The following is a 23402-nucleotide window of genomic DNA, read 5'->3' on the forward strand; positions in this document are numbered from 1 at the left end:
TCTTTTTCTTTTTTCAAAATCTCACACTATTTATTCTCTAATTCACTATTATTGTCATTCTCACTCACATTAATTACTTAGAAGGCAAATCATTTTCTGGTTGGGAATGCTATGTACAACCCATAGGTGCGGTTGGATAATCCAGACTCACTTTCCTATCGGACACTACACGTGTATTTGCATTTACCAACCAGAGAAAGACTTGCGTAGGGCACCCACACCGCCCACGTGGTGCGGCAGACCAATCACTGCCTAGCAGAGGAGTCTTTTGGGTATTGTACATTTAAAAAGCAGGGGCAGTTTCGAGAAAGGGAGAAAAATTTCTGGTTTTTAATTGGAGGGCCGCACCACGTGGCGGTGCGGCAGCCACTATGCAAGAATCTCTCTACCAACAAACATTAACATATTTGCCAGCAAGGGTTGGCAGGATTGGCAAAAGCAAGGTCTTGCCTTGGTTGGCACCCCCATCCAAGGTTCGAGCCCCAGAGTTGTCAAGTTATCCCTTGCTGGTAGGTTGCTGAGTGCCGGGGTCTTGCGGGGTCCATGTGAACGCTGGTGAAACGTGCCAAATTCACGGGTGTCTAAGTCATCTCGAGGCTTGATTGCGGATACCTGCGGGTCCTACCACCTGACCACTACAGTGTGGTAGTGTGGGCTTTGGGACGTTGCGGGGTCTGTCTACTCCCAATTGTAACCGGTTCGGGACCCAGATGTTAGTTGGGCTCCTGTCAAGGCCTGTCTCAAGTAATCGGGGCAAACGGTCCAATCATAAAGTTCCTGGACCGGGGGGTCCTGCCTTCCCCGCTCCCAAATACTCATTGCCCAAAAAAAATACATTAACATATTTCTTCAATGGAAATATTTCCAATTTTGCCCTTGTGCGTTCTCGATAACACAACGCACCACATAAAATTTCTCTCTTTATGTGGCTGGGCATGCAGAAGCCCCCTTCTCCCCTGCTCTCTCCTACCCGAATAATCTGTTCTCTCTCATCTGCAACTGGATTCATAGAGAAAGTGGAAACGACTTCCATGTTCATCATTGGAAACTTAGTACGCGTCTCCACGATTCCTCAGCTCTAATTGATGTTTCAATTCTCGATCTGGGTTTCTTTTCATACGATTCGCCTCTGTCAATCTTCCACTACACTATTCGATTACGTTCAATTCCAATTTTTTTTGACAAATGTTACATCTTTTTTGTCTGTCTCGAGAAAATTTTGTTGCTGTCAGATCAAACTTTTGATGGGTTTCAAGCAATGTTTCTATTACAACAACATTAGAGCAAACTCAGATTGGATTCTCGGGTTTTAAGTTTTGTGGTTTATGCCTGGGCTATTGGGAACCTCGTTATAGCTAATTAAGAGGGTGTGGCCAATTCCAAGAATTGCTGACATGGGTTTGGCTTTGATTGTTATGAGCAGCTGAGAGTTAAGGTTTCTTCATTTCTTGGATCAATATAGTGAATAGAGAGTTTGGAGGATCTGTGGTTGGGTGAGAATTGTTCTATGGTGAGAGACAGAACAACAAGCCGGTAGTATACCCCTTTTCTGGTAGTATACCGTATTGTTTGAGTTGTCAGTTATGTAGCTTCATATAAGATATAATTGTAAATATATATATAAGTACAATATCAAAAGAAGACATAATGATCGTATCTAGAGACTGTTTCTCTATTAATAATATCGAGACCTTGAAGATAAATTTTCATCGATCAACACGGTTGAGTACGTGTACCAATTTTTTTTTGAGTTGAGTTCACTGTCATGACTTCAAGAGTACGTAAAATGCTTTATTAATACATGCACAACGCCACAACCTAGCTTTACACTAAAATTAGAGATTTCCCCATGCAAGCTTGAATCACATTCATGAATCATCTTATTCCAAGCCTTCATTTTCATTTGGTGATGATCAATTGAATCTCATCATGCATACGTAACAAATGTGGTTTATTCATATCATAGCATATGAACCTAAAGAATTAGCATTGAGCAGAATTCGTAGGGAAGATTATATAGATTATGGAAATTGGAATCAGAAATTACATTTTCTAGCTTGGCCCCTTAAAAATGATATTTAAGACTTTCCGGGATATATAGAAATCAATCCCTGCCATGGGGGCCTCCGATCCTTCTACCATCCTTATTAGAATATACAATGCTCACTTGCTTGACCTCCATCTCTACATATACATGGTAGTAGAGTAAAGGTCCTTTGATGTGCCCCATTTGTGCAACACATTACCAAAAACATCATAGAATGCAATATCTACTTGGCTTGGAGTGATTTGCACCGACATGAAACCCTGTCCGTCGTAATACAGCTTTATTTCACTTGGATCGTACGGCATTACAACGCCCCTCCATGCCTTCGATCCACCACCACTCGTTAGAAATTGAATCGGGCTGCAACAAGAAATGTTTCAAATTAATTCCATGCATAGTTTGTTTAATTAGTTTAATTAATAACAATCAAATGAAGTATAGTATACCTGTTGGGAGTACTAATGTGTTGTAAGCAATGGTCGTGCCCATTGATGTAAAGATCAACATCGTTGGCCTCAAGAATTGGGAGAAGCTGTGATACAAGCTCTGCAGTGTCACCATGTTGTCCAGCACTTCTAATTCCATGGTGACCGACCACGATCTTCCACTTCGTGTTCGATTCTTTTAGCGCTGAATCCACATCCTGTAACAAATGTTAGTTTCAAAACATAAATTGCTCCCTAAATTATAACTAAGCTAGATGTGTTAATTAAGTAACTAGAAAGTAAGTGCATATCTTGGGTACTCTACTACCATGTAAATTTACCTTGAGAATATTTGAGAGGTACTCATTTCTGGGTAATATGCCACTCCAGTCGTAGACATGGTCCTCTGGGTCAGTGAAGTATTTGTCTGCAAAGGGAGTTGTGTCCACGAAGAAAAACTCTGCAATTTCTGCACCCCAAAGATACATAGAAAATTCATTAACAAGATTAATTATCTGTTTAGTACAGGACTAGCTAGTTTAATTATAAGCTAGACGTGTGGATTTATACCTGCATCAACTATGAAGGATCTCATGGAAAGCCATCTGCCATCCAATCCAGTCAGGACAGGACTTAATTGGGCCTGAACATTACCCCTATAATCATGATTACCCAAAACTACAATACAATAAATTAGAAACGATAATTAGATTAACTTTAAATAATCACCAAAAATTTGTTTTTTCCTCTCTTTATGCGTCTCAGACTCAACGTACATATGAGGTGCACCAATTACAATATGTCTAATCACCAAGATTTTGGGATATGCGGATATACCATTGTACCATTGCTTTTGCAAGCTAGGAGCTGTGTAGATCTTGGAAAACGACTCTTCAAAGGCCGGATCGTCGATGCCCGTCAATCCATCATCGTAAAAGTTATCGCCGGTGGATATTACAAAATCGATATCCAACTTCTCTCCAACTACTCCCATCTACAAACAAATTTTAATTTGCAGGGAATTAGTATTACCTAAATTTATTAGTGAGACATAGTTAAGAGTTAAAACTTGAAAAAGCAGAAGGTAATACAGTGGAAAACATGATTGTTGCTTTAGAATAGTGCAAGCCAGCAAAACCTTTGATGAGGAAGAGACCTGAGAATTGTCTATACACAACATTACAAGCAGTCAACCAGACCAGCTGTGGGCCTGTGGTTGGGTCCTAAGTCCATACATGATACAACCACCAAATTTTGGTGGGTCATTCCGGCCAATCCGATCAAATGTCTCTCCCTAAGTTGATTTTAATTTTTAATTAATTAATTAATTTATTTATTTTTTAAGCAGTGGATGAATTAATATTTGAAGAGTGCTAATAATCCAAAGTGTTTCATTATTTTGGACGTTAGCCAATGAAGAATTAGCCAAGATGAATTATTAGACAATTGTGGCTCCACATAAAGAGTTGTCTTCAAGCGTTAATAATATCACTGTCTTGGAATAATATGGGAGAGCATAAGGAATCTGCATGGAATTATTCCATAAACAAAAAAAGGAAAAAAAAAAAGAGTATAGGAGATGTATCGACTCGCTGGGAAATGGGGGGATGGATACAAATACTGGTTGGACAAAGAAAAGATCGAAAAGAGAAGTAAATATTTATTCATGAACAGACTAGATCATATAGTTATGTAGAAATTAAGTATGTATACTAATAGATTGATGAAATAGTTACGTAGCTAACTAGGTAAGCTGGTAACGTACGTACCTGAAGAGCAACTCGGGATTGATTGTAAGTTCCTCTTCTTCCCCAGTCTCCAACGACCAAGAAGCTCAAAGATCCGTCGGCTTTGGCGGAAGCGTGTTGCAGCCGTCGTAGCTCATGATCTGCATCTGCTGCACAAGAGGATAAGCTGCAGCAGCTTACAAGTACAAGAAACAGAGCAGAGAAGAACAGAAGGCTTGCATTCATAGTCGACTTGTTTTCCATAGCTAGCTAAGCCAGGAACAAGTTTAGGCAGGGAAGAGAGTAGTAGAGAGAAATGTAGAGAATGAGATGAAGAAGCTGGGGTAGCTCCGAAGCAAAGAAAGAAAGACAACCTCTTTATATATGTGCCCGATCGAGTTGGACTGCAAAATAATGATAGAGCTAGCACGAGGTTTGTGAGGCTCAGACACATGACATTTACGCTTAATTATACATAAGTGGACAAGAAATCTCCACCTCCTTTTCTATGTATAAAGAAAAGCTAGCTAGCTTTAACGCCCAATATATATAATCCAATGCCGCCCCACTCCAACATAGAGATAGAGCCTTACATATCTTGCCACGCATGCTAAAGCTCATCGTAGACGTTATATATTGGTTGTTTGTGAACTTCGGGTTTCCCCACCACGTGGCCTTACGGACATCCAATCAGAAGCAAGTAAATTTTTCATATTTTTCGAAACTGTCCCTGCTTTCTAAAGTGCAATATCCAAAACACCCCCCTGCTGGACAATGATTGGTCCTCCCCACCACGTGTCCCGTGCGGGTGCCCTACGCAAGATTCTCTCTTATGTATATTCTACCATGAATAATCTTAATTACGCCTAGCTAGCTGGAACTTACAGACACTGGAATGTACGTGGATTTTTCTTACTTAATGATTGAGTAGAAGGTTAGATCATTTTCCAGTCCCGTCTCATCTCAATCATTCAATGTCAGTTGAGAATAATTCCGTTTAAGTGATCGATAAGACATTAAAGCTCACAAACAATACTTGAATTAATTTTCAGTCAATAGACACTTGCTTTGCGACCAAAATAAATTTTCTGTGAAATTGTTCAAACAAATATCCTAGTATTTTACGAAAAATTTGATAAATATCCATGATGTCGATCATGCCATTTATTATTGTTTTACAAAATGACAAGTAGAGAGATACTAATGTGTGAGTAAGAAGACGATCAAGGGAGGCATGGGGCATGCAAATTAATTAAAATGACAGAGGGGCTGACATCCACAATACATGGAGCATGGAATCCTTCTACTTTAGAATTCGTGTCATCCACAGTATTCATATCCATACTTAATCTTCAAAAACAACAAAATGGTTATACATATATATAATATTATGCTCACATGCAGGATATGGTTTATGATTGATATCCAAAATTTTGTGTGTTCAAATAATTCTGATTTTCCATGGCTAGCGTATCAGCATGTATTATACAAGCATCCACTCAACTATGAATTGTTATCTATAATTCGTGTATGTATATATTATCAAGTTTCTGCAAATGATCGATGTGATATGCGTAACGTTTTCCACTAGCCAAATTTTTAGGTGGATTAATTCACTTTTTAGAGAAATTTCTGGTAACCTCGCGGTTTCTCTTAGCTTAGCCAACCACTGTTTTGAATCAAAAGCAAATAAAGCTACTTGTTGACGTAGTTGTGGCTAATAAAGGACTAATAATTATGAATGAAAAGCTGATTTATTGAATAAAAGAATAAAGTTGGGACACGTAAAAAAGTCATGTCCGTTTTTTCCATCTGTACTCTGTTCTTTGTCAAAAAGCAAAAAAAAAAAAAAAAATCTTGTGAGAAATGAACTTGTGAATCATATGATTCAATAATTAATCTTCAGACAATGGTCATACTATTATAGTATTATTATCGGTCTCATTGTCTCTAGTCTCAATAGAACTCGATTGAAACGCCTTCTCCATGCCGGATGCTCTCGATTTCTTATCTCTATCTAACTTTATTCAACCAAAGATACTACTCCAAAAAAAAAACACACTAAGAAACTATATGTATTCTACTTTTTGTCACATGTATTTGTTTGTTTACTATATATAATATATGAAAGACATGGTTAGCATGGGTATCGATGGAGTACATATCATCAGCATTATTTGGTTCGGACTAGCTAAGCTACCACCCCCAGTTATTATCTGCCTCAGTGGGTACCTATACATGTATATATCATGCATGTCGCTATCGTATGCGATGTTATGTGATATGATTATTTATTTATTCCAACATTGAACCTGTCGATTGATAATCTTAATTTGATTGCCATAAAAAAATTAAAAAAATAAAAATCTTAATTTGATCGATATGTCAAGTGAAGTTTAGGCTTTTTTTTTTTTTTTTTTTAGCAATTAAATAGAGGATTAGGCGATATTAGTTCCTCTGCGACAGCCGATATGGGGTGACTGGCACCCACCCACAATCTCGAAAGAAAGGGGGCCATCGCAACCGGGAACCCACCGCCCATCCCTCTATTTTATTTTATTAAAAAAGGAAAAGAAAACACAAGAAGAGAGAGGGGGACAAGAACCAAAACCTCTCTGAAAACAAAATGAAATAAAGTACTCAAAGTGAGCACTGAGCTAAAATAGTTACGAACTAATGAATAGAGCAATCATGCAGCAGAAACCACCGTTGTATGAAATCAATCAAGCACTTCAGAATTAGCTAATACGGAAATTCGGTAACCCTTGCAGATTGTGAACAAAGGCAGCTGATGCACAAGGAGGGCAAGAGTCCCACCAATAATGCCCCTCATGATCCACCCCATAGTTAGCTAAGCAATCAGCCACTTGATTCCCTTCTCGATAAATATGTGAAAACTGAATCTGCATAGAAGAGAGAATGGTACAACAATTGACCCAATCAACACTTAGACGCCAAGGGACTGAGTAATTTTTATTGGCAAGAAAGTGAATTGCTACCGCTGAATCACACTCAATCCAGAGAGAAGTCCATCCATTTCCTGATGCTATTGAAACTGCATGAATAATGGCTTGAAGCTCTGCTTCTAGGGCAGTAGCAATACCCAAGGAACCAGCAAAACAACCCATACAATTACCCAAGTGATCACGAAAAATACCCAAGTGAAGTTTAGGCTTATTTGGACTATCAAAGAATGATAATCAGTGATCAATGCAACAAAATCATATATGTATTATACTAGGCATTTAAGAGCAGGTCAAAATTCATTAGGTTTGCTTCACACAGTGGGGGTTTAAACCTTAAGATATGAGAGTCTGTTCACTTCCATTAATTTGCCTGTAGTCAGCTGTCGTTGGATTGAAGGTTGAACTCTTACACCGCGGACCTTATAATTGGTGGTGGTTCAACGGGACCTTGGTTAGGAAGCAGTATTTCCATAACCTAAACTTTATTCATTAAAAAAAAATCAGCTAGCAGAAACTAGTCAATTATATCCATTTCTTTTACAAAAACCTGTACACTATTGTTAAGAGGGTCTAGGCATGTACATTCTTTCTAATTAGAAAGCGGAGTGAAGCTGCTTATTGAGCTTCCATGTATGCAAAACCCTGCCTAAAACGTCATAAAACACGATAAGAGCATCCGATCGGGTCAAGTTCACAGACATGAAACCTTGACCATCATGGAAGAACTTCATGGCCTCACTATTGTATTCCTTAATATCACCCCTCCATGCTTTCGAACCCGCTCCGCTTGTGAAATACTGAATCGGACTGCAAGAATTACATCCATCGATCCAAATGTTAATCATACTTAAGAGACACTGACAGTGTTGTTTACTTTTTTGAGGTTTCTCGGTATAGTTAGTGTACCTATTGAGGCTGCTAATGTGCTGCAGGCAGTGGTCATGTCCATTCATGTACATATCAACATTATGAGCCTTGAGTATTGGCAAGAGGTGCCTCACCAGCTCCTGTGTCTCGCCGTGATGTCCAGCACTTCTGATTGTATGGTGACCAATCACTATCTTCCACTTGGCACTCGACTTCCTCAATGCTACATTTAAATCCTTGTTAATCAAATGTTGTATATATTAGCATAATGTTGTCCTTGAAGTTTTATGTGTGGGTATTTGAATATAAAAGCAATATATATAGGAATCATAAACATCTTATGATCTTAGGGTAGAAATTAACAAAAAAGTTGCCCCGCCTATGGCCGGATATAATTCACCTTTAGAAGGTTGGTAATGTAAGCTCCATGGGGAGACACACCGCTCCAATCATATTGATGCCTTTTGTCAGTTACGTATTTGATCGCAAATGGAGTAGTATCCACGAAAAAAAATTCTGCAATTTCTGCACAATTTTGCATTATGGAAGTGTAAGGTAAAGATTCGTTAATCATCACTGTTTGATGAACGAGTACGTTCTAACTTGTAAGGAAACTTGAGAAATATTTCTTTATAGATACACAAGGTCTATGCATGGTGTTAATTACAATGAGCTATATGCATTTACCTGCAGCATTGACAATAAAAGATCTCAGGCAAAGCCATCGACTATCAATATTTCGGAGGGCAGGGCTCAATTGTGCCTCTGTATTACCCCTATAGTCATGATTTCCTAAAACTGCATGCACCCATAAACATAGAAAGATATAAGAAATCTTTAATCTGATAATGAGGAAGAGATTAATGTTCTTAATGTTTTTCAGTAATTAATTACTACTAGTCACATACTCACCACTATACCACTGTTTTTGCAGGCTCTTAGCTGTGTAAATGTTTTTAAAGGAATCCAAAAATGCAAGATCATTTACACCCTTTAATCCATCCCCATAGAAATTATCTCCCGTCGATATCACAAAATCTATATCCAACTTTTCTCCAATCCTTCCCATCTGTCTTGCATACCAAGAAACATGAAGACCTTATCAGTAGCGAATTAATAAGTACTGAAACATACGTACCGATTTTTAGTTTTGAAAATCTTGACCTGCCAAGCAACTTTGGATTGGTTATAGAACCCTCTTCTGCCCCAATCTCCAACCACCAGAAATCTAATCGAGCCATCATCTTTCGGTGCGTGTTCAAACCTCTGAAGCTCTGCAAAACTAGAACTGATCTCCGAAGAAATGCAATACAGTAACACAACCAAAACCAAATGAACGCGTGAAGCTCTGGTTCTTTCATAACTAAGACAAGCCATGGCTAAGTTGCTAAGTATCATGGCTTTTCTAGGAGACTGGGGTTAATTAGCGAAGTAGGGTAACTAAATTAATAGGAGAAATTTGTTTCAAGGGGGAGGATCCAAAGTGCAGGAAGCCAGGAAGGATAGATAACTACTGGGTTATTAAGTGAAGACAAATTAATACTAGAAAAAAAGGTATTAATTTGTCAGATAAATATTTTAAAAGTGATTAATAGAATTAAGAGCCAGATCTGGGATTGTATTTAAGCTTGTATTCATGAGCATGTCCTGATCTCTTAAGTTTGGGGTGACTCCTTGTTTAGGTCCCCATGCCAGAACGTACAAACATACTGTGGCAGGCCATCTTTCGAGGAGTACTTGCAACTATTTTAGGAAGCAAATGGTTGGATGTATAACCCATTTAGAATTTTTTTTTTTTTTTTTTGATCGGGTTAGTTGTTAGTAACTCACACACCCATGCAGTGGTATCCCAGCGCCAGGACACCTGCACCGACATTGCGGCGAAAGCCTGGCAAAGCCAGACTAATCCACTGCACCGCAGACGCACGAACCCAAAGGGTCCCTCAAATCTGCTGGCCACGGGATGGAGCTGGGATTCGAACGCAACCCATTTAGAATTTTAGGTAAGATAACCAAATACATATATGGAGTATATCATGCTTTCTAATAGAATTGTCACTTAATCTATTGTAAACCTAATATAATTTGCTATTCCTCGTTTTCAAAATAGAAATAAAGAAATTATTATTATTATTATTATTTTTGCTGAAGCAAATAAGGGGTCTTCCCCTTACATGAATTTATGGAAGCAAATGGTTGGATGTATAACCCATTTAGAATTTTAGGTAAGATAACCAAATACATATATGGAGTATATCATAACACTTCATCTATTGTAAACCTAATATAATTTGCTATTCCTCGTTTTCAATTTTTTTAATAAATAGAGGATTAGGCGATATTAGCTCCTCTGTGAAAGCCGATTTGGGGCGTCAAGCGCCCACCCACAATCCCGAAGGAAAGGGGGCTATCACAACTGGGAACCCACCACCCGTCCCTCCATTTAGATTTATTAAAAAGAAGAAAAAACAATACAAATAGGGGAAGGGGGACCAAACCAAAACCTTCCCAAGAGCAAATAAAAAAGAAGAAGAAAGAAACCCATAGTCAAAGGGTGCAAAACAAAAAGGAAAAAGTAAAACTAGCCAAAACTAGTGCACGGAGAACATATAAATTAGAGAGAACATGATCATGGAAACCACCTGCATGGCCATCCTTTGTGCACCAGCATTTGCTGCATCCTCATCAACATGACAAAGGTGCAGTTTGATCAAAACCAAGAGCTGCAGGTTGGAGCATCTCGTCTGTAGCAAATAGCAGCTAAGCATGACGAAAGTAAGGAAAACCCAGAGAGTCCATACGTAGGAATGGAATAATTTCAACAGGAGGGGAAGTGTGCCAAACCAAAGATGGTGAAGACAAACCCAGATTAGCAAGCCTATCAGCGACAGTGTTCCCTTCTCGAAGAACATGAGAAGAAAAGAAAGACATTACACGAGTTCTAGCCACACAATTAAGCCACGGGATGCGCAACTGCCACGGGGGGACAAAAGATGGTTTAGAGAAACATTCAACCACACTAGTAGAGTCACATTCAAGCCACACACAATGCCAACCTAGCTGAAAAGCCAATTCAACCCCAATAATTACCGCCATGAGCTCTGAAAAGAAAGCATTATGATGTCCAAGGCTCGTGCTAAAACCTCCAATGAAACGACCTTGACAATCCCGAAAAACACCCCCACAAGCTGCAGGACCTGGATTTCCTTTAGCAAGACCATCAGTATTGAGCTTAATCCACGGAGAAATAGGAGGGTGCCACAGAACAAGCCTATTTTCTTTTCGGGTTTTAGCGGTTGGTGTCACACCCAATGCAAGAAGCAATTGGGCATCTAAGACTCCATTGGTGTCACCAGGCATATGAGGAGCAACAAATTGAAGCCAAGCTTTAATAGATCGGAAGACACGCATAAGAGACGGTTTTTTGTTCTCAAACCGTAACTTATTACGAGACTTCCAAATAGCCATAATTACATACAAGCCTCCTGCAAGCCAAAGATTTTTCAATTGAGTAGAGAAGGCCTTGTGAGTGAAAGCATTCCAAAGATCTAGCAAAGAGCCACTGGATGGCAAAGAACAACCAAAGCAGCAAGCCAACCATTGCCAAACATGTTGAGCAAAAGAGCAATTGAAAAAGAGATGAGTCTGATCCTCTGTAAAACCAAAATTACAAAGCTGACAAACAGACACCATAGGAATACCTCTCTTTTGAAGTTGATCATCCGTAGGCAATTTATGATGAAATAAGCGCCAAGCTAGCAAAGAATAGCGTGGAGGAATATAGTTACGCCACACTGAAGAAACCCATGTCGGCGATAAAAATTTTGGTCGTAACTGTTCATAGGCAAATGAAAAAGAAAGAGTCCCATTACTAGAATGCTCCCAAACAAGAGAATCACTAATAGGTTCCAAAGGGAGGGGGACTAGCATGATCTCTTTAGCCAAATCTGGGAAGGCTTGACAAAATCGAGCCGGCAAAGCCCATCTTTGATTTGAGATAAAGGAAGCAATAGTAGATGTCAAATGAGCAGAATAAGTCGTAGCATGAAGCTTATCAACAATGGGTATATCAAGCCATTTTTCAGTCCAAAATCGAACTAATCGTCCATCCCCAATGAGCCATTTTGAATTTTGAAACAATAGGGAAAGAGAAACTTTTAACCCATGCCAAATTGAAGAACCAAAATATCTAATCTTCATATGATGGAAGATCGAGAATCGGCGACGGGCAAAAATACTCCATGCGGAATTAACTGTTAGAACACGCCACCCCATAGTAAGAAGCGTTGCAGAGTTAAGAGTTTTCAGATGTCGAAGACCAACCCCAACTTCTTTCTTTGGTGCACAAATTTGATTCCAGGAAACAGTGACAAGCTTTTTAATGGCTATGTTCCCAGACCATATGAAATTGCGAGCACAAGTTGATAAGTATTTAATGAGTGATGACGGCCAGAGATAAGTAGAGAAACTATGAAGAAGCATACTTTGAAAAACATCATGAACTAATTGAACACGCCCAACCATAGATAGAAGTTTCCCAGTCCAACCCACAAGGCGAGCTTTTGCTTTATCTGCCAGAGCTTGAAGATGTAACCGACAAGGCTTACCTTTGAAAATTGGGACACCCAAATAAGTGAATGGGGCACTTCCACATTTAAAGCCCAATATACGGTGTATTGGCTTACGTCGATGAGCATAGGAATCTCCCAAATGAAAAGTACTCTTTTCTTTATTTACTAGCTGCCCAGAAGCCTGACCATAACTCTCTAAAAAAGATTGCAGACAAGTGAGAGAAGAGATATCCCCGCGGCAAAATATAAATAGGTCATCTGCATATAAGACATGAGTGAGGGAGCAACCTCGCGGAAGGGATATAGGTTTCACATGCCGAGAAGCAAACAGAGAGGAAAGTCCTCTGCTCAACGCCTCCTCAGCAATACAGAATAAAAGTGGGGATAAAGGGTCCCCTTGCCTTACTCCTCTAGCACAAGGGAAATAACCTTTTGGAGAACCATTAATCATAACTGACAATCTTGCTGAATTAAGGATGGTATTGACATAATTCATGAAGTCTGGCGAAAAACCAAATTGATGGAGAACCTGAAATAAGAACTGCCAATTTAGGATATCAAAAGCTTTAGCAATATCAACCTTTATACCCACATTACCACCTCTAGTTTTCCTGTCCAATAAATTGAAACCCTCAGAGACCAGGCCAATACAATCAGAAATACGACGTCCCGGCAGAAATGCAGATTGATTAGCTGAGATAATACGTGAGGCAATAGGGCCCAGACGATCAGCCAAAATTTTTGGTATAATCTTGAAAAGAAAATTCGCCAAGGCAATTGGCCGAAATTGGGAAATTAAGTTTGCACCTTCAACTTTTGGAAGAAGCACAATAAAATTAGAATTAGCATTAGGGTACAACCAGTTATGCTGAAAGAAATATTGCACAAAAGCTACAACATCTGCTCCAACAATATCCCAACAATTATGATAGAAAGCACCTGGAAACCCATCAGGACCTGGGGAACTGGAGGGATTCATGGAGAAAACAGTACGTTTAATCTCTTCTGGAGACGGCATAGCTGTAAGCATAGCATTTTCTTCACCTGTAATTAAGTTAGGAATAATATTACATATCTCATCAATTCCCCTAGCTAGGAGGCGTACCTGGGCCATATAATGATTGGTAAAAGGTTACAACATGATTGGATATGTCTTCCAAGTCAGTTAGAAGAGAATGACCATCATGAAGACAATTTATGTGAGCTCTGGCGGTCTTGTTTCTAGCATAGGCATGAAAGAAAGAGGTGCATTTGTCCCCATCTGTAAGCCACTTAACCTTGGCCCTATCCCTCCAAAATGCTTCTTGACGCCGAGTTGCATCAAGCACCGCTGTTTTGGCCTCGACTTCAGCTGCAAAAAGATGTTCAGAAAACCCATTTGAAGAAATAGTTTGTTGAATATCAGCTAGCTTGGCTCGAGCTTCTTCCAAAAATCTATGAACATTCCCAAAGACACTGTAATTCCAATGCATGAGGCATAGCTTCAAAGCTTTAAGCTTTTGCAGAGTGACGTACATTGGGCAACCAGCAGGAGTAGTATTTCTCCAACAATTCGCTACAAGGTCCTGAAAAGAAGGATGAAGAAGCCACATTGATTGAAATTTGAAGGGTTTTGGTCCCCCAATAAAATTCCTATTAGCTGAGAACAAAAGAGCATTATGATCTGAAACCACTCGTGGAAGTGCAATGCAACTTGTTAACTGCTAGGACTCATTCCAGCAAGTATCACATAAAGCACGATCAAGGCGGCGTTCAATATGACTTCGCCCACGACCCCTAGCCCACGTAAAGAAAGCCCCTGAAGTATCCATATGAGAAAAATCACAAAGCTCAGTGACACTTATGAAATTCTCACAAGATGAACGAATAGGAGGCTGCCCACCCAAGCATTCATGGGCACCTAAAATTGCGTTAAAGTCCCCAATCACCATCCAAGGAACAGATGTATTCTGCCGAAGATGCAATAAATCTGACCAAAGGCTTTTACGCTTCAGAGCCGTAGTAGCAGCATAAATAAAGGAAAACTGAGACAGTACCCCCTCCATGTTGACTTGAATAGTAATCTGTTGCTCAGAAGAGAGAATTATTGAAGAAGTAGAAATATGTGATGTTCCCAGGAGCCAGATATTAGGAATAAGATTGCCCCGTACATTCATAGAAATAAGCCGTAAATTTAAAGAATCCCAATAAGAAGTGGGAATCATGTCAAAAGAAATCATCGGTTCTGAAATACACACCAAATCGGGATGATACTGACCACATATATTTGAAAGTTCATTACGGGAATCAGAATTACCAATTCCCCTTATATTCCAATAAAGAAGCTTCATCGGAGCTTTTGAGGCTTATGACGAACCCGGGAAGGGTAAGGAGTAGTTCTAGTACTAGAAGCCAAAGTCATTTTCTTCAACTGCTTTGCCTGAGCTTTTTGCTGTGACTTTATCAAAACAGGAATAAAACCGTCAACATCTGCTCCATTAACAAACCGAGCCACTGCATCCACTTCTAATGCTGCTCTAGAATCCTGTGGACCAAAGCCCGGGGGCGGGCTTAAAGGAGCAACAGTATTAGCCTCACATTCTTCATCCAAAATCTCATTCCAAGATCGGTTAGGAGTATTTCTGCCATTAAAATCATCACCACAATCATCTGACTGAACATCCTCCACCACTCCGTCAATAGGGTTGTCATTCTCCATCATCACCTGATCAGCAATATGGTCAATATATTTAGAAGCTGCACCTTCCACAATATTATTCACACAGTCTATAATAGCTAAATCGTCCTCAGCTTGGGATGACTGCTCAATATGAACCTCATGAATACTAGTGTTACTCTTCTCAACATTAGGTTCATTAGGATGAATACCGGAACCATTGGAGCTTGTTCAATATCAAGGTTCCGCTGTCCACTTTGTTCAGTCTCGTGGACCACCATTTGTTGAGTGGGATGGCCAGGGACATTCAAATCCTTGTGTTGAAGCCCACTCTCCAGAGCTTCATTAGCTTGCTGCACAACTGGCACAGTCACAGTCTCTTTGCTCTTAACTCTGTATTCGTGACGAACTTCTTTACGTTGATGCACCATCTTTTTAATCGGATTCCCAGTTGGCCTCAATTGTCGGCAAACCCGTCGCTCATGACCGATGAGGCCACAATGATTGCATTGTGGAGGAAGGTTTTCATACTCAATACCAACAGGGAAGCAATGGTTTTCTCTTTCCACCGTAATGGAATTTGGGAGGGTACCCAAAAGATCGACATCCACCAAAACCCTTGCATAGTACCCAAAACGCTGCTCCTTCGTCGCTGCACCTAATTGTAATGGAGTACCAACCCCATGAGCAATTTCAAGAATATGATGGTGATGCCAATACTCTTGACTTAGACCCGAGATACGAATCCAGATTTGTGCATGAGTTTGAGGGAGAACCTCCCCTGGCTTGAAATCTGGTTTCCACTGTGACATATCCCCGACTCAAGTGTACATGTCCCACCGCCCCATGCCTTGTGCATATCAACCTCAGAGTTGAAATGAATGTCGAAGTACCCTTTGCCGATGGGGACCAAACGCCATGGTCCTACTGGCTGCCAAAGCGATTGTAAAGAAAGCTTTAAAGTTTCAGTCTTCATCGGTGGTGATCCCTTACGCAAAAGAAGACGACCAATGAGATTAGTACGGCAAGCCCTCAACTGCTCTTGATAAATCTGCTCATTAATCTTGACGTACACTGTTTCTCCACGGATGGTCGGTGCAGCAAGCGTATTAATTGGAATATGAGTTTCATCACACCCTGCAACAATTGACGCAAAGGTTTTTGGCTTTTGAGGTTTTGGTGCAGGAGCAATGCATTCAGACTCCTTGTCAGACAAAGGGCCTAAGAAAGCCCAAGGGCAGACCACCTGAGATTCACCCATGGCGGTCAGAACCGCGGAGGCGCCGCTGCTGCCACCAGAAAACCCTAAAATTTGTTCAGCGTGTATTTTTCTTCTCAGCGCGTGTCATCCAAATTACATATCAATTTCCTTCGTAAACAACAAATCATAGCCGTTCTTCGTGACATATGAAAGCATGAAATTAAGTGGCAAAGTTGAGAAATAAAGGAATTATTATTATTGTTATTATTATTATTATTATTAGCTGAAGCAAATAAGGGGCGTGAATTTATTGAAAAAGTAAGAAGAAAAGTAAGAACTTAAGAGGGGGACCGAATCAAACCTCCCTACAAAAGCAACGAAAAAGAAACAAGCTATCGTAACTGAAATTGAGGAATACCCAATTGGTCACTCTGACAATGCGATAAAAAAAAAGATGGAGGAGCATCCCACCACACCATATTAGGAGAAGTCGTACCATAATTCGCCAAAGCATCAGCTACCTTATTACCTTCACGAAAAATATGTGATGCACGAAAAGTCATTTGAGAAATCTTGTACAAGCAAATTGAGCCAGCTAATACGAAGGTGCCAGGGGACCAACAAAGGAGACTTAATAAAATCTAGAATAAGAGAAGAGTCAATTTCTAGCCATATGTGCTTCCAATCACGAGCTCATGCCAGCTCAATTGCCTTAATCATAGCCATCACCCCTGCCGCAATGAAACTAGGAATCTCAAGATTAGAAGCAAAAGCTCCAAGAAAATGCCTGTTGTGAAATTTTAATTAAAACTCGCAAGAGCACGAATCGTCGTTAGTATAGTGTGCAAGTACGAGGTCGTTCAAACTGAGGATTGATAATCAATTTAAATCCTTACCTAATTAATCCAAACACAAAAACACATAAACAATCAAACTAAAGAAGATATGGTTTTGAGGTTTTCGACTAAACAAATAATGTGAAAATTAAAGAAAGAAAGAAAGAAACAAATAATGATAAAACCTAGGGTTTCATAATCAACCACAAACAATCCTATTTATGTTTCAATGCAATTAACAGATTCTTTTGTTTCTCTAGATGATAATTCCCGTATCTAAGTCATTCTCAGGTACTCTAGACCATAGTTTTCCTTAAGTGTATGATGCTCTCCCTCTCGGGAATGCAGTTTATCCTTCTCAGGTATAAATTTAACATGCAAGACTCATTACGCTTTAGAAAACAAGAGAATCAAGCAAACCATTAGTCTTTCTCAAGTAATAATGTAATTTTAATTTACCACACTTAATCACAAGAAGCTAATCAAATTATATTGCATCTCTGCTTCAAATTTGTCTTCCAATTACTATATGCAAAGCCCTAAGGTGATCAATTAAAGAACTTAAACATAAAGCATCAATTCAAATAGTGATTAAGCATTTATCATAAAGAAACTATAAATCCATCAATAAAACATCAAAGTACATAAACAATCATGAGAGGGCATCATCCTAACCCTAGAAAAGGTTTAACAAAAGATAACTAAGTAAAACATAGGAAAAACATAAAAGGAATGGAAAGGAAAAGAAAGGGAAGATGGATGAGTCATCTCCGCTCCTTAGGCATCTTCAATGTGCTCCCGAGACTCTTCCTCTCATGTAAATTTTTGCTCCCTTATATAGGGAAGATTTCTGCTCATCTTTGGCTTCATGTTTCCTTGTAAAACTTGGGTTTAGATTCCTTTCTTCATTTGGAATGGGAAAACTTTGAAATATCTCTTGTAGAAGTAGGAATAAGTTCATCATTTAATCCTCATCTGAATTAACTTCCTTGAAACATTAGGATTGACGATCTTGTGCCACGGAACTTGAGTTCTCCACGAGTGGTTGTAAATTCTCAAGCAGATTTCCTGTCCGACCTATCTTCACTCAAATAATCATAACTTTCTCCTGAAGTATCGAAATCGAGATCCGTAAAATTCTACAGAAAGTAGACATCCGTAGCTTTCCATGTATATAAGGCTTATTGTCTGATTCGATCTGAGAATTTCCCAGTAATTTGGCGAAGTTGGGTGTTCTGCACAGACAGATTCTGGAATGTGGTATTGCAATCGCCTTTCAATCCTACTTAGCTCATTCTAGCTTCTTTTCTTCTTTCTATGAAACAAACCTACAAAAACACTAAAACATGTAAATGAATCATAAATAAGGAGAACTAAACATAAAAACCAAGATTAAGAGGCATAGAAATATAGGATAATATGAGCACATCAACGCCCCATATGATCCCTAAACACAGCTCCATAACCTCCAATCCCCTCATCATTTTTCCAAGCTCCATCAGAACTAATCTTAACCCAACCAATCAATGGGGGATGCCAATTCACCTCTATCACTCTAGGGGCACGACACAATCTGCATTGGGCCCCAAAGGCTTTCAAAATACAAAGATCTTGGATGGAATTGTGCATGGTACCTGTTGCCAAACGACTAACTACTTGAATATGACAAGAGATAAGTCCACAAATAGTAGCAACTGAAAACACCTTGCCCTCATGTCTCATTTTATTTCTAGCATTCCACACAAACCACAATATTGAAGTGAAACAAATCAACCATAAGTTTTTGAGCTGGCCAGGAACTTCTTCCTACAGCCATATCCACTTGTAAACCCTCTAAAATTGAGGGAGGAATTCCACCCAACTCAAAGAGAGAAGTAAAATGACTCCATATTGCAGCCATAAAAGAGCAATTAAGAAAAATGTGATCAAGAGATTCAAAATTGATACCACAAAGATCACAATGAGAGACCAAAGCTACTCCCCTTCATTGTAAAAAATCATCAGAAATTATTTTACCTCTTAAAACCTTCCAAGCTAGCAGAGACATTCGAGGCAAGATTAATTTAGACCATAATGATTTGCCCCATGCTACTGAAGGAGAAGGTTGCCGCAAAAATATGTAAGCATGCTTTGCAGTTAACTCACCAAAAGAGGAAGCGGTCCAAACGAGTTTGTCTTCTGCCGAAGGATCTGTGGCAATTGGAACTTGACTAATCCAATCACATAAGGCTGGAAAATAGAAGTGTAGAAGCTGAGGCAAGTCCCATGAACCATTACTAATAAAACTCGAAACCATATTTGGAAGATTGTCTCGTAATGCAACACGGACACCGAAGAAATCACTAATGAGTTTGCCCAAGAAGTTATCTCTCCAAAAAGAAATCTTATCTCCTGAACTAATTAACCATCGAGCGAACTAATTAACCATTGAGCATTATCTTGAACAACAACCCAAAAATGACGATTACCAGGCCATATAGAAGAAGAAGCATAAGAACGACGCCGAACAAACCGCTTCCAAATGAATGAACAACCTTCAGATTGAGAAGAAAAAACCTTCGAGCAGCGCTTTAATAATAAGGAATGATTCAAGAGCACAAGCTGCTTAAGCCCTAAACCACCCTCATTATTTGTTTTTTGTTGAAGGAATATCGATTTAGTGTGCATTATCAAACTAGGAGTAGCAATAGGAGAGAAGGTTCTAGATTTCCCAATCCTACACGGATTGGTATTCCTTGTAACATTAGAACTAGTACTTTGTAATCCCTATATATAGGGCTCCTATTCTCAATAATAATACACACATCTCTCTCAATACCAATATACTTAAACACGTTATCAGCACGACTCTAGCCACAAAAATCGAAACCAACTATTCTGCCTACCTGCGTGCCTACTGCCCCAGCAGCCCCTAGCCCGAGCTAGCCAAGCCTTCGCTGCAGCCTGCTCCTTGCGCGCCCAGCGCTACGCGCCCCTGCGCTCCGTGCTGCCCGCCTACGCGCCCGTGCGTCTGCAGCCCCGCGTCGCTGCACTGCTGCTCCTGCAGCTCTGCCGCACATCTGCTGTTCCTGCAGCACCTACGCGCCCCTGCGCACGCATCCCTACTGCCCCTGCAGCACCAACGCACACCGACTGCACCTTTCCCCTTTCCTGTGCATGTCCGTCTGTTTGCAGGCTCCGAAACATCTAGTTCGGAACCTCGGATCAAAATCTTTTCTTCATCAAAGTTTTTCATCTCTGTCTCTTCCATCTGACCTCCGAATTTCAGCCTTATCGGAGTTATTTTGAGACCAGTACAACAATCAAAGTGAAAACTGTTCAGAAGAGAATTTGCTCCGAATTTCAACAAGCTTGACCTTATAAACATTCGCTGCACGCCTCTACTCGGATTGCTTCGCTCCATCACACCTGCATCGACACGCGCGTGATCCAAATACATGTAAGTATTCAAAAGAGTAAGTTTTGAAGTTCCTATAATTCGGAATTTATATTTCTTCTTCTTTTCTCGGGGACTTGAAAACCTCCCTTCTTCTACATCCCACCTTTCTTATAACGTGGGTTCGATCATTGAAAAGCGGAATCGTGGGGATTCACGCAATTAACGAACTAAGAGCGTTCGTAAGACTTCGGACTAAGAGCGTCCGTAAGCATCGATTTACGACCATACAAACATCATTGTTTCGGTCTAATCCAATCATTCTTGGAAATCGATTTCTTGGTAGCATAGCTCGGAAATCTTATTAGTTTTCGTGGAAGCATTGACTCCGAAACTAACTTGTCCCTGTTTCATCTTTCAGGATGTCAAACATGAACAAACTCGATTTTGTTCCATTGGATTATGCAGGCAAAAGGTACTTAATTTAGGTCACTGATGTCGAGATCCACCTTATTGCCCGTGATTTATTGCATACAATCCAAGAGCTTTGTCCTATAGAAACAGCTCCAGACCCTCAAACTGAGAAAGATAATTCCAAGGCACTTGCCTTCATGAAACGTCACATGGATAGTGACCTACAGTTTGAGTTCATAAATGAGGATAGTGCCATAAAGCTTTGGCATGCGCTTCGCGGATGATATGGCAATGTTCGTGACTCCATACTTCCGAATACAGAAGCAGAATGGAAAGATCTTCGCTTCTTTGAATTTGACACTGTCATGCAATTTTATTCGGAAGCTCTCAGCATCAGAGCAATGATGCGTCTTTGTGGAAAAACAATCACAGAAGACCAGTTGATTGAGAAAACCCTCAATACCTTCCCCGTCTATGCTATGAGGTCCTCTAACTTACTCCGGACTCATGTAAATGCAAGACGGATCACAAGTTTTCAATAGCTTATTGAAGCTATGGCCACTACTGAAAGACGTGGCAATGAACTTGTGCAAAGAAGATTTGATAGGCTTCAAGATAACTATCAAGAGCATCGTCCTATGGCTAGAGAAAGTCGCCATCGACGTCATGATCCATACAATCGAAATGCTCAAGAAGGTAATCGCTCAAGGCGACAATCCCACGACCGTAGGAGGCGTGATTTTGAGGGACATAGGGTCGGAAACCATGGAGCCAACGTTGGCCATGGGCACCACTTTCCAACGCCACCAGTCCTAGGGACTATGCATATTGCGCCAATGCGCCTCAATCAAGGGAGAATCCTCTTTATGGTGTCTATTTCTGATATGGAACGTCTGATTAATGGATCTGAATTTGCAATGTACCTACGAAGGTAGTCGCATCAGGGTGATCAAGACATCGAGTTCACAAAGACTTTAACTCTGGCGATGAAGACAAAATGCCGCAGATTTTTATAGTCTTTATTATTTCCAAGAATCATGTAATGGCAATTATGCCTTAAATCAATAAAATGACTTATTGTATTAACTCTTTCCCTCTAGGCGTACTCAAGAGTAATTGTGATGTCTAGGCAAGGTTTGATCTGAGAGAACGGTTTTAAAAGTGAGCAACGCTCCACCAAAATCTCTCATTACCTTACCTGGTCACAACTAAATTGAAATTACCGAACGGATTGAGTGACTACGATTTGTCTACGGTTTGATTTTTATATTGGATTAGATTTTGGTCAAGAAACTTTGATGTAATCATTGGCTATTATTAATAAAGTATCGATTTTTTTTTTTTTCGAACTTTATTACTTCAAAGATATAAGAGCCAATGGTTTTCATGTGGAAACACATTGTGAGAATGGACAAGAGTTCCTTTGCATCACCTCTAATGACTACGGACATAAACGAGTCTTAGAGAAACTTATGTGTCGCTCTAGTGGGTTGTATGCAACCACTATTCGAGTCATTGAATCCAACCATGTCATGAGAGATGATTTATTGGATTCCGACACATATAGGCTTTGGCACGACCGTTTGGGACACCCAGGTCGTGACATGATGATCCGTATATTAAAGACTTCACACGGACATCCCTTTTTCAGAACGAAAAGAAGTAAAACTCAGTTTTTGGACACCGAAGGAGCCCCTGCGCCTTGCTGCGCCATTCACCCCCAAATCCGGCCATCCTTGGCCGGCGCCGCCTTCCCCCTGCGGCCTCAGGGTGGCATTGACGCCACCAAGGCTCCTTTGTCTCCAACTTTTACTTCTAAAGTCACTTGTGATTTTGTGGCTCAACCAAAATCCTCATTGGTTGCTTCTAAAGCCCATCATTCGTTCTGCAAAGCCTGCTCTTTAGCAAAGTTAGGATTGAGACCATCCTATGCAAATGACATCAAAGAAAATATACCATTCTTGCAAAGAATCCAAGGTGATATTTGTGGACCTATTCAACCATCATGCGGACCATTTCGATATTTTATGGTATTGGTTTATGCATCGACACGCTGGTCACATGTCATGCTATTGTCCACAAGGAACGCTGCATTTGCTAAACTCCTAGCACATATAATTAAGTTACGGGCTCACCACCCTGATCATCCTATTAAGTCTATAAGATTAGACAATGCTGGGGAGTTTACATCAAAAACTTTTGATGAATATTGCATGTCCATTGGGATTGATGTTGAACATCCAGTTCCTCATGTTCACACCCAAAATGGTCTCGCAGAAGCCGCCATTAAACGACTACAAATGGTTGCTCGAGCAT

General features: G+C 40.0%; 2 protein-coding genes across 2 annotated transcripts; both read right to left on the reverse strand.

Annotated features, from left to right (window-relative positions):
- Positions 1-1989: 1989 nt before the first annotated feature.
- LOC133711992 (purple acid phosphatase 4-like) lies at positions 1990-4604 on the reverse strand. Its single transcript, XM_062138070.1, has 6 exons — positions 4242-4604; positions 3310-3466; positions 3043-3150; positions 2814-2941; positions 2494-2690; positions 1990-2407 (listed from the first exon to the last, which is right to left on the reverse strand). The coding sequence occupies exons 1-6, from the start codon at positions 4461-4463 to the stop codon at positions 2185-2187; spliced, it is 1035 nt and encodes a 344-aa protein (XP_061994054.1). The 5' UTR covers positions 4464-4604; the 3' UTR covers positions 1990-2184.
- A 2886-nt stretch (positions 4605-7490) lies between these two features.
- On the reverse strand, positions 7491-9631 carry LOC133708100 (purple acid phosphatase 3-like). Its single transcript, XM_062133552.1, has 6 exons — positions 9197-9631; positions 8945-9101; positions 8720-8830; positions 8433-8557; positions 8072-8268; positions 7491-7972 (listed from the first exon to the last, which is right to left on the reverse strand). Exons 1-6 carry the CDS (start codon positions 9428-9430, stop codon positions 7759-7761), a joined length of 1038 nt encoding a protein of 345 aa, XP_061989536.1. The 5' UTR covers positions 9431-9631; the 3' UTR covers positions 7491-7758.
- Between the last annotated feature and the right edge of the window lie 13771 nt (positions 9632-23402).

Source organism: Rosa rugosa, chromosome 5 (assembly GCF_958449725.1).
Source record: "Rosa rugosa chromosome 5, drRosRugo1.1, whole genome shotgun sequence".
NCBI lineage: Eukaryota > Viridiplantae > Streptophyta > Magnoliopsida > Rosales > Rosaceae > Rosa > Rosa rugosa.